The sequence below is a fragment of the Tarenaya hassleriana genome, unplaced genomic scaffold (assembly GCF_000463585.1).
Source record: "Tarenaya hassleriana unplaced genomic scaffold, ASM46358v1 Cleome17, whole genome shotgun sequence".
Lineage (NCBI taxonomy): Eukaryota > Viridiplantae > Streptophyta > Magnoliopsida > Brassicales > Cleomaceae > Tarenaya > Tarenaya hassleriana.
This window is the reverse complement of record NW_010965122.1, coordinates 2,683,286-2,694,109: the sequence shown is the minus strand read 5'-3', so window position 1 is coordinate 2,694,109 and position 10,824 is coordinate 2,683,286. Positions and strand designations below refer to the sequence as shown.

At 36.7% G+C, this 10,824-nt stretch overlaps 2 protein-coding genes across 2 annotated transcripts; both read right to left on the bottom strand.

The window, feature by feature from the left end:
- Positions 1-1,631: 1,631 nt before the first annotated feature.
- LOC104810081 (auxin transporter-like protein 2) lies at positions 1,632-3,915 on the bottom strand. Its single transcript, XM_010536270.2, has 8 exons — positions 3,745-3,915; positions 3,407-3,592; positions 3,178-3,290; positions 2,905-3,088; positions 2,694-2,791; positions 2,329-2,536; positions 1,963-2,220; positions 1,632-1,844 (listed from the first exon to the last, which is right to left on the bottom strand). The coding sequence occupies exons 1-8, from the start codon at positions 3,913-3,915 to the stop codon at positions 1,632-1,634; spliced, it is 1,431 nt and encodes a 476-aa protein (XP_010534572.2).
- Positions 3,916-6,364: 2,449 nt separating this feature from the next.
- LOC104810082 (auxin transporter-like protein 4) lies at positions 6,365-9,943 on the bottom strand. The gene is made up of 9 exons (XM_010536271.1): positions 9,766-9,943; positions 8,781-8,995; positions 8,422-8,607; positions 8,195-8,307; positions 7,914-8,097; positions 7,668-7,765; positions 7,208-7,415; positions 6,830-7,099; positions 6,365-6,689 (listed from the first exon to the last, which is right to left on the bottom strand). The coding sequence occupies exons 1-9, from the start codon at positions 9,926-9,928 to the stop codon at positions 6,495-6,497; spliced, it is 1,632 nt and encodes a 543-aa protein (XP_010534573.1). The 5' UTR covers positions 9,929-9,943; the 3' UTR covers positions 6,365-6,494.
- Between the last annotated feature and the right edge of the window lie 881 nt (positions 9,944-10,824).

The following is a 10,824-nucleotide window of genomic DNA, read 5'->3' as shown; positions in this document are numbered from 1 at the left end:
TCCGAACCATAAATCTTCGGGTTTGTGACGGGTTTGGGTCCAATCATTTTCACACCCCTAATCTTTGTTGTCGACACTCTCTTTGAACACGAAAACAAAGACAAGCTGTTTGTATTGAAGGTTTACATATATATAAGAAGCGGTTGTAGTTACTTTAAATATGGATGAAAACATTTTCGTTCTGAACTCTTTTTTTTTTTAGTTTTTATAACTTATGTGGTTAATTTGAATATATCTATTGTTATAGATTGAGTTGTACTGACACTTAAAATATTCGAACTGAATATTTTAACTCGTTTAAAAACGGGTCGGACCGGTTCAAAGTATTGAGAAATATATAGAGTTTAAGTTGATATAAAATGTAGATACAAGCGTGTTTTTTATTTGGGTTGGATTTATATATTCCTTATCATATGCAGGATTGAAATTCGTAATTTTAGTTAGAGAAAGCTAAATTATATATTTAAATTCATTTGATTATCAATAATATACAATATTATTTTACATGTATATATTTAATCCAATTCAAATAGAAAATACACTAATATGTAAATTATATACTAATTAAAACTCTTCTTATTTCCTCAATACGAGACAAGAAAATGGTGGGTTAATGGTACCTTTGACATGCATATACCCACCCAGTCTGGAGACTATGTTGTGAAGACATCCTCGGTCGAGCTCTCCATGTGGGACCGAACCGTCGTATAGTCGGAGAAGAAGTTGTCAACGGTGTTAAAAGAACTGGTTGCACGGTTCCATATTAATTTGATGTTGACGATGAGATCGTGCAACCATGCGATCTTGCGGCTCTGTGATCATACTGACTCGTGCCATCCTGCGACTCATTATGATCCATAAGACCCTATGATTCGTAAGGTTTCAAAATGATCCTATAAGATTCATATGACTCGCTCTCTATTTTCATAATCGATAGTGAGGAATGAGTATATTGAAAAAGATGGAATCGTTTCAAATCTCCTTCGAAATCATTTCTTTTTTTCTTGTTCTATTTCAAAATTGTCTATTTTCTCTTACTCTCATTTGAAATCCCCTCTTTTCTTTTGCTCTAACTTGAAATCGTCATTTTATCTTATTCTCACTGTCAAAATTTTGAAATTTGAAAGTTATGATCATTTTTTTTTACTTTTTAGTTAAATGAGGGGTTTTATTTTGTTTCTCCCCATTTTTATTTTTATTTTTTGAAAATTTTCATTGTATAGAGGGAATAGATGAGGGATCTATACACTAAATGAACGAGTATCAAGGATGGATGAAACTGTCATTTTGCATTTTTTTTATTTAGAAAATTGGGGTTTGATGGAATGGGACGTGAAGTAAAAATAACATAGTAAGAATGTTTCCATTTTGCCTCACTGGATTCTGATTCTAATGGTTAGCGGAAACAATATTTGTTCACTATATGATATAGAAATTTTTATAATTTTTTCTTATAAGCAAAATTCAAATGACGGAGTTCTGGTTTTAACCAAATTAGATAAAACAATCACACAATTTGTCCAATTTGCAAGGCAAAAAAAAAGTTCATTAATTTCTTCGTTTTAGCCCCAACATTTTCAAAAGTTCAGAAACAACCCTATCTCCAGAGAACAAACAAAACCAAGGGGGAGTCAATGAGGTGGAGAGGAGGAGGAAGAAGGAGGAGGACACTGGTAACACTTGGCGAAGAGGCCAAAAGTGTCAACTTGTTTGATGAAATTAGTCATACTTGCCCATCCTCCTAACCCGAATCCAACCACAAGCACCCACACCACCACGAACGCATTCACCACGTACGCTCCTTTCCAGCCCCCGAGAACCCTCGGCGGCTTCTCCACCGCATTCTGCACGTCGCAAAATCACCAAAAGAATCAAACTTTAAGCAAAAGAGACTGAAAAGTCCTACACTTTAAACGTATATATATAGCTTGGCATATTTCAGCATTTTACATGAGAAGATACCTGGCGAGAGGGAGCAGAGCGGTAAGTGAGCATGTGGGCAAGGGCAGGGATGATATAAACAGTGAAGCTGACGAGGAGGGAACCGACGGCTGAGTTGATGGGGCCGAAGAAAGGGAAGATGATGGCCAAGAACCATATGGGAACCACCACCGGTAACCTAGCAAGTGCCCTTATGCATATGCTCTTTGTATCGTGCATCCCTACCACTTTCTCCCACACGAAATACAACGGCGTACACGCATACCCGAACGTTATGAACTACGTATGATTATAAATGAAAACACTCGCCGAGATTAGAAACGTTAATGATACAAAAGAAGTGAAAATACAAGTCTATAAGTAAAGTGCTTATAAGAGGCGAGAAACCTGGTGGATGAGCATGAGGATAACGGCTGCATCTCGCCACAGAGAATTGGGAAGGAGGGAGAAGGCATTAGAGTGGGTGAGGAGCTGATCCCCGAAGGCCCAATAGACGGCTGCAGCCGATGGAATCGTCATCGTGAAGACGTAGACAGTGGCTAATAGATAGATGTACTTGAACTTTCTCGGTTTCCACATCGCGTGCATGATCTCTCTGCATTTTTTTCATATTTCCAACCGTTACCAAGATCACCATTTAGTTATAAAACGAGTTTTAGAGTACCAATTTTTCTGCAGAAAATCAGACTATAATCTCTACTTGACCTATTTGATAGTTACTTGGTCCATATTGGATAAGAATAAGTACTCACACAGTGACAGCATGACCGCCGAAAGTGTACAATATATTGGTGGCCCCCGTGAAATACAAAACCAGCTTTGTTGGACCAGAATGAGTCACTCCTTCGACCTATTATGTACATAAACAATTGTAATCTTCAATGCTCCTAAGCCCTCTTTGTACGACCCATGTAAATATATACAGCTGAATACTAAGGCAAGACAAGAGATGGACTATGTTACCTGGCCATGGAGAAGAGCGGCGATAGTGAGGTACCAAGCTGTGTAAGTGGTCATGCCGAGGCCAAGGAAAGACCATATTCTGTAGTTTTCAAATGAAGGGATGAACGCTGTGGTTGCACAGCATGCTCCAAATATGTAAGTCCATGTCCTCTTGTCCAGTTTGTCGTTTATGTAGTATATGTTACTGCATCCAATGAAACCCTTTTCGATTATCCACATGAAGAACAATCTCCAAGTTACATAACAATAAGAAATTAAAAACCGGGTGAGGACCTTGCACATGCAATTAACTGGATGACAGATCCAAAGAGCAGAAACGTGCAGTTGAAGGCTAACCCTACAGCCTTCCAATATGGACCAAGTAGACCATCTAACACCTCAAACCACTGCAAATTAAAGGCATATACCGTAACGTTTACAATAAGATCATTGAATATTATAACAGTAGAAATTTACGTAACAACAGATACATAAAATCGGGTATTCCGGTGTTTCAAATGACCTGGATGATATGGTTTTTGAAGCTAACGTTCTCCTTCTCCTTCCTGCTTCTATACTCAACATAGAGAACACTGATGACATAAGCAGTCCAGCTTCCCATAATGCCATAGAATATCTGCAGAACCACACCTGATGCCATCCCCATTTGAGAAAACGAGTATGGCAATGTCAACAACACCTGTGCAACCTGCATTATTACACCCACACGTAACCAAGAACATGTTACAAACTAGAAAAAACCTAAATCATCAACACAATTTCGAATCGATTAGAATAGTTTGAATCGTTGATTCATTGACGAGAAAACGGAAAGAAATTGGTTTAAAAACAAAAAAGAACCTGATTGGATGCACAGCTGAACCAGGCATCATAGACAGAACCACCATCCCAAAGAAGCCTCTTCATGCTAAAGACTGAACCACCATGATCAGTTCTCTCTTCGGACCTCGCTTCGATCTCTGTCTCGTTGGCATTTCCCGCCATCCCTTCTTCTCCTTCCTTCACTGACATAGACCTCGCTGTGATTGAGGAGATTAACAAGAAATGAAATTAAAAAAAAAAAGATATTGTAATTCGGTGGATAAAGTAAACCTCGGATAAAGATCAATACATTGTACATTTGTTTTTAAATTGATGTCTCCTTTATGGTCTCAACGGGTTTTTAGTTTCTAGTTCATGCTTGTAATACGATCCATTTACTAGTGTGAACTCGAAATTATCATACTTTCTTGCGCGATAAGAAAATGTTTATAACGATGATCATCTAGTGTTTTTAAACATTGTGTATTCCATATACAGTTATAAAATATTTTATCTTTATCTCGCATAAATCATCTTCGAAGCATCGATATATGCAATGCATGGCATACCACTATCAGAACCTGTAATTAATAATTAATTACAATGAAAATCTCCCTGAAACTTATTGAATGAAAACCAATTATTTTTTGGATAAAGATTAAATTTCGAATGAGAATAGCCCCCCCCCCCCCAAATTCTGGGTAGTATGGAAATATTTTCACTAGAAAAAAATTAAACAAAAAAAAAAGTTTATCTGCAACTTACCGGTCTCCACTTGGTTTCTTCTTCCTCTTTTGTTTTTTTTATTGGTCTCTCTCTCTCTCTCTCTCTCTCTCTCTCTCTCTCTCTCTGTGTGCGTGTCTGTGTGTGGTTAAAAGGTGAAAAATAACTGTTATTAATACTAAAATGATTATAAGCCTCATCTGTATCTCTCCCTGATACTATTCCTTTTAAAAGTTGATTTTTGTCCTTCAATCTTTTTCAACAGTCCATATGGTGATCAGAGGCGGATCCACTTGAAGATGAATAGGAGCACTGGCCCCCAATGATTTTTTTTAAAAAAAATTATTTATAAAATTTATTAAAGATTTTGAAAAAATACACTTAATGTTCCCATTATAATTTGGTTGTGGACCCTATTGTTGGTAATTTTGAATGTATTTTAAAATGTTATCTAACAAATCAAATAAAAAAATCTATATCTCCTCTATTTTTTTCTTTTTTTTCTTCTTATTTTCCATTTTTAAATTTTATTTTTTATTTAATTAAATAAAAAAATTATACCATATATTTTTATTAATTTTTTTGTATTATATATACATATATTTTTATTTTTGTCTCTATTACAAAAATTTTCTGGATCCGCCTAGCATATACTTTTGTTTGCTGAAACAACTTTTTGGTTTAAAAAAGGATAATAAGATTGGAATTAAATTATGATCCTGAAAACAATTGTCTGTAATTACGAAAAAAAAGAAAACCATTCTGTCGTGACATTGTATCAATGTCTACATCAAATGTGCAACGTGTCTTTCTAATTTTTTTTTTATCACACTTCCTCCGTATGTATTTACACGCTTTTGCATAAATAACCCAAGTTTGGGTGGTTTAGTGGTGAGAGAACATGCAAAGCATGTTAGGTTCAAACCCAAGGATGGACATTCACATGGACTTCTCCAGTCCTCTGAAAGATGTAGTTGGACAAAAAACCCGGTGAACTTCCGGGTTATAAAACAAACACTGTTTAAGTTATTTTTATTGAATAATAATTATGGCAACATATTATTCATAAAGATATTCAATTAATGTATAAAGTTACTAGGGAGAGCATAAAAATAGTTAGGGGTGTGAGTTTCGATATAGCTCTTCATAACATAACCTTAGCGAATAAAAAAACGATACAATTGTCTAAAATTCTCAAACAATAATTTTCAGACAATCCAATGTTCTAAAATCGAATTTTAAAAAAATTCAAAAAACAGAAATTATTTTTAATCTAATTTTTTAATAAAAATCGGAACCAAAACCGGATCGAATCAAGTATAATATAAAAACCGATTCGAACATATTTTATAGAAGCAAGATAATCGAACCGAACAATTATCGAATCGAATCGAATATCGAAATGTCCACTCCTATAAATAAATAATTGTGATTAATCAATTCCCAACAAAATTTTCAAATTTACCATTTATTTAACAAAATGCCACGATTTCCGAAAGGAAACAAGTACAACGAGGCTTAGTTCTCGCCTTCTTCTGTCCCCTGAGTCTGAGAGCTAATCCATCTTTCTGACCCAATCCCGAAGAAACCAGAGAACTGAAAAGATTGGATCCGAACTGTACAGTGTCCGTAAGTATTCGTGGGCCCGTCTACATGGGCCGCAACGGCCCAGTAGCCATAACAGTTTGTAACGTATTGATTTCCATATCGTATATTTATTTTATCGTATACGGTATTAATTTCTTAACGGATGTTTTTCATTTTGTCACATCGGATTCTGATTCTGGTAATGGAAACAAAATATCCGTTCAATATATGAATTGTGAACTCGGTGAAAATTTCAAACGATTTTATGATTTTATTTAGAAATTTATCATATTCTTCCTTTTAAGCAAAATTCAAATAATGGAGTTCTAATTCTAAGCAAATTCAAAAACAATCACACAAAAACAATTTATCCATTTTGCAAGGAATAAACAAAGTTCATTAATTTCTTTGTTTTAGCCCCAACACTTCTAATACGCGCGGAAACACACCTATCCCCAGAGAACAAAACCGAAGGGGAGTCAATGAGGCGGAGAGGAGGAAGGAGGAGGACACTGGTAACACTTGGCGAAGAGGCCAAAAGTGTCAACTTGTTTGATGAAATTAGTCATACTTGCCCATCCTCCTAACCCGAATCCAACCACAAGCACCCACACCACCACGAACGCATTCACCACGTACGCTCCTTTCCAGCCCCCGAGAACCCCCGGCGGCTTCTACTCCCGAGAACCCGCGGCGGCTTCTCCACCGCATTCTGCACGTCGCAAAATGGCAAAAAAGTCGCAGACTTTAAGTAAAAAGACTGAAAAGGCTTACACTTTTAACGTATATAGCTTGGCATATTTCAGCATTTTGCATGGGAAGATACCTGACGAGCGGGAGCGGAGCGGTAAATGAGCATGTGGGCAAGGGCAGGGATGATATAAACAGTGAAGCTGACGAGGAGGGAACCGACGGCTGAGTTGATGGGGCCGAAGAAAGGGAAGATGATGGCCAAGAACCATATGGGAACCACCACCGGTAACCTAGCAAGTGCCCTTATGCATATGCTCTTTGTATCGTGCATCCCTACAACTTTCTCCCACACGAAATACAACGGCGTACACGCAAACCCGAATGTTATGAACTGTATATACCCGCAGGAAAAAAACAATCACCAAGATTAGAAAACGCTAACATACAAAAGAAATGGAAATGTGAGTGTATGAGCAAAGTGATTGCAGAGGTGTGAAACCTGGTGGATGAGCATGAGGATGACGGCTGCGTCTCGCCATGGAGAATTGGGAAGGAGGGAGAAGGCGTTAGAGTGGGTGAGGAGCTGGTCCCCAAACGCCCAATACACAGCAGCCGCTGATGGAATTGTTAGTGTGAAGACGTAGAGAGTGGCAAATAGATATATGTACTTGAACTTTCTCGGCTTCCACATTGCGTGCATTATCTCTCTGCATTTTCATTCCGACAATACGTTACAGTCTTACCAAGATCACCATTAAGCTACAAAATTAGATTAGAATAAGTGAACTCGAAAACATAAATGAATAGAAATTCGCTAATAGCGATTGTTCAGCTTAAAGTCGGACTATAATCACTGCTTGACAGAACGTTTAATACCAAGAATCATGCGTATTTGGTTCAATGGACCGCTAAACGAAAGCATATGGGACCCCAAGAATTAGAAGATAACAAGTACTCACACAGTGACGGCATGACCGCCGAAAGTGTACAGTATATTGGTGGCCCCCGTGAAATACAAAACCAGCTTTGTTGGACCGGAGTGAGTCACTCCTTCAACCTGTTATATACACAAACAAAAAAAGATGCGTTTTCATTTCAGAAATTGTAATCTTCAATGCTTTCAAGCCCTCGAAGCTTCGTTACACGAGCCATGTAAATATATACAGCTGAATACTAAAGGCGGGACACGAGATGGATTACGTTACCTGGCCATGGAGAAAAGCGGCGATAGTAAGGTACCAAGCGGTGTAAGTGGTCATACCGAGGCCAAGAAAAGACCATATTCTATAGTTGTGGAATGAAGGGATGAACACTGTGGTTGCACAGCATGCTCCAAATATGTAAGTCCATGTCCTCTTGTCCAATTTGTCGTTTATGTAGTATATGTTACTGCATTCATTGAAACCCATATTGATTAACCATGTGAAGAACAATCTCAGGTTACAGAACGACAAAAAAAAATCGGGGAAAAAAAACGGATGAGGACCTTGCACAGGCAATTAACTGGATGACAGATCCAAAGAGAAGAAACGTGCAGTTGAAGGCTAATCCCACAGCCTTCCAATATGGACCAAGTAGACCATCTAACACCTCAAACCACTGCAAATTAAAGGCATATACCGTAACGTTTACACTGAGATCGAAGCTTTTTTACAGTAGAAATCTGTGTAAATGATAGTTACATCCAATCGAACTTTAAGGTAATTTTGTGACCTGGATGACATGGTTTTTGAAGCTAACGTTCTCCTTCTCCTTCCTGCTTCTATACTCAACATAGAGAACACTGATGAGATAAGCTGTCCAGCTGCCCATAATGCCATAGAATATCTGCAGAACCACACCTGACACCATCCCCATTTGAGAAAATGAGTATGGCAATGTCAACAACACCTGTGCAACCTGCATCATTATCACAACCCCACGTAACCAAGAACATGTTACCAACTAGAAAAGCCTAAACTATTACGGAATTTCGAATCGATTAAGGCTACAAAACCCATGTAACATGTAATCTGAGTCTTTGATTCGTTGATGTAAAGCCGATGAAAAGTAAGGAAATGCGGTAAAAGAACCTGATTGGATGCACAGCTGAACCAGGCATCATAAACAGAACCGCCATGCCAGAGAAGGCTCTTCATGCTGAAGACCGAACCGCCGTCATCAGTAGTTCTGCCCTCAGATCTCGCTTCAATCTCTGTCTCGTTAACATTTCCCACCATCGCTTCTTCTGCCTGCTTCAGCGACATCTTCAGGTCCTCGCTCTGATTCCAGGAGACTAACCAGGAAACTACAATCGAAAGTCTCAGACTTTGGAAGAAATATTACAAACCCAGAAGCCGAAACGAAACCAAACAAATGATGAACCTCGAGACTCTGGGTTTGGATTTGTATTGATCTCGAGAGGCAAACAAAGGGGCGGAAAGAGGGCAGAAGACCTAGATGGGGAGTTTTTCGTTTTTTTTTCTTGGGAGGGTGAGATTATGCGTGAACCAGACAAGTTTCAGAGAAGGGAGAACTTGTGTAACCGAAGGTGTAATTATACAGAGAGACAGGGCAGGCAAGTAGACACGGCAGAGAGACAGAGTCTGCCTTTTAGAACAAGGAAAAAAAACACAGTCTGCTTTGCTTTAAACGGGCTCTGTTTTCTGGGAACGTCAGTTACGTACGTTTTCCTTCTTTTTTCCATTTTTTTTTATAAAAAATATTGGCATATTAATTAGGGAGATACTAAATTAAAAACCACCACAGCCTACATTTCAATTTGCCCGTATTATCCGGAGATAAATACAATCATCATATTAATTTTCTTGCACAATTTCTTTTATAATCGTCCATTTAGTTTATACATGTAACGCATGGCTTATCTACCTACTGAAAAGAAACCTGTAGTCGTCATGATTTTTTCCCAGAAACTGCTGAAAAACTAAAACGGAAAACTATTATTTTTTGGATAAATTAGATGGAAACTTTTGAATGAGAATAGCCCCGAATTTTTTTTCACTAAAAATAATTAGACAAAAAATAAATAAAAGAAGTGAATTTGGACAAGCAAGAAACCTTCTTGTATAGTTTTGTCTCCACTTGGACAGATTTCCGGAGAAAATCCTTTCTTCTTCCCCTTTCGGGTTGTTCTTCGATCTCTTCTCTCTCTCTCTCTCTCTCTCTCTCTCTGGTCGAAGAGTGGAAACAGAAGTGAAAGGAATATAAGCGGCTGCTTCATGGGTCATAAAAAAAAGCTAAGGTAAATATTATGTTCTTTTTTTTTTCTTCTTTTTTGGTCAAAAGGAAAAAAATTATTATTATTATCAATCATAACAATGATGATAATAATAATAATAACTATAATGAAACCTTATATATACGTCTATCACGGCTGTTGGTTTTTTAAGTTGATTTTATCTCTCAACCCTTTTGCCTTTTGCTCAACATTCCATGTGATGATACAAGCCTTGTCATATTTTTGGTTCACAAAAAGAAAGAAGATGAATAAGGTTGGAGTTAGATAATGATCTTGAAAACAATGGTCTTTTGTCGCATTGTATCAATATCTATCAAATTCGCCAACGTATTTTTGAATATTCACACGCTTCTGAATAAACATTTTAAGTTTATTTTTATTGGGTAATAGTTATGGGGAAATGTCCTTATATTAGTTGTAATTTTATCAAAAATAAAAGGATTAAAATCCATATGTATGGGTAACATTAAACTTTTCATAAGAACGCATAGTTGTTTGATTTTCGTGAACAGGAGAGAAGGAAATAAAGAAGTGGCTTTACGGCCTCATATGAGAGGGGGAAAAAAAAGAAATTTTGGCAAATTTTATTTGTTTAAATTAAAAGTAATAGTGAAATATAATATTAGCTATTTTCTCTCTCATTTTCTGTGTTTATAAGTATAAACGAAATAAAAACTATTTAACTTATATTTTTAAAAACTAAGTATTATGTATAACAAATTTGTATTATTTCTTATAATTTTAACTAATTATTTTATATTTTAAAATAAAATTTAAAACCATATATATGATCATGAATAAATAATATCTACGTGATATCTAATTTTTAAATGAAAAAAACAAACTAAAAATAGATTACGAGTTGGATTAACACAAAA

What these genes read in the sequence shown, in the direction of transcription:
- LOC104810082 (XM_010536271.1), bottom strand. Translation starts at nt 9,928, where the DNA reads ATGAAGCAGCCGCTTATATTCCTTTCACTTCTGTTTCCACTCTTCGAC. An exon ending in AGACAAAACTATACAAGAAG is followed by an intron (nt 8,996 to 9,765) that starts GTTTCTTGCTTG and finishes TTTCGATTGTAG; the next exon opens with TTTCCTGGTTAGTCTCCTGG. An exon ending in TCAGCTGTGCATCCAATCAG is followed by an intron (nt 8,608 to 8,780) that starts GTTCTTTTACCG and finishes ATAATGATGCAG; the next exon opens with GTTGCACAGGTGTTGTTGAC.
- LOC104810081 (XM_010536270.2), bottom strand. Translation starts at nt 3,915, where the DNA reads ATGTCAGTGAAGGAAGGAGAAGAAGGGATGGCGGGAAATGCCAACGAG. An exon ending in TCAAAAACCATATCATCCAG is followed by an intron (nt 3,291 to 3,406) that starts GTCATTTGAAAC and finishes TTTAATTTGCAG; the next exon opens with TGGTTTGAGGTGTTAGATGG. An exon ending in GCTCTGCTCCCTCTCGCCAG is followed by an intron (nt 1,845 to 1,962) that starts GTATCTTCTCAT and finishes TGCGACGTGCAG; the next exon opens with AATGCGGTGGAGAAGCCGCC.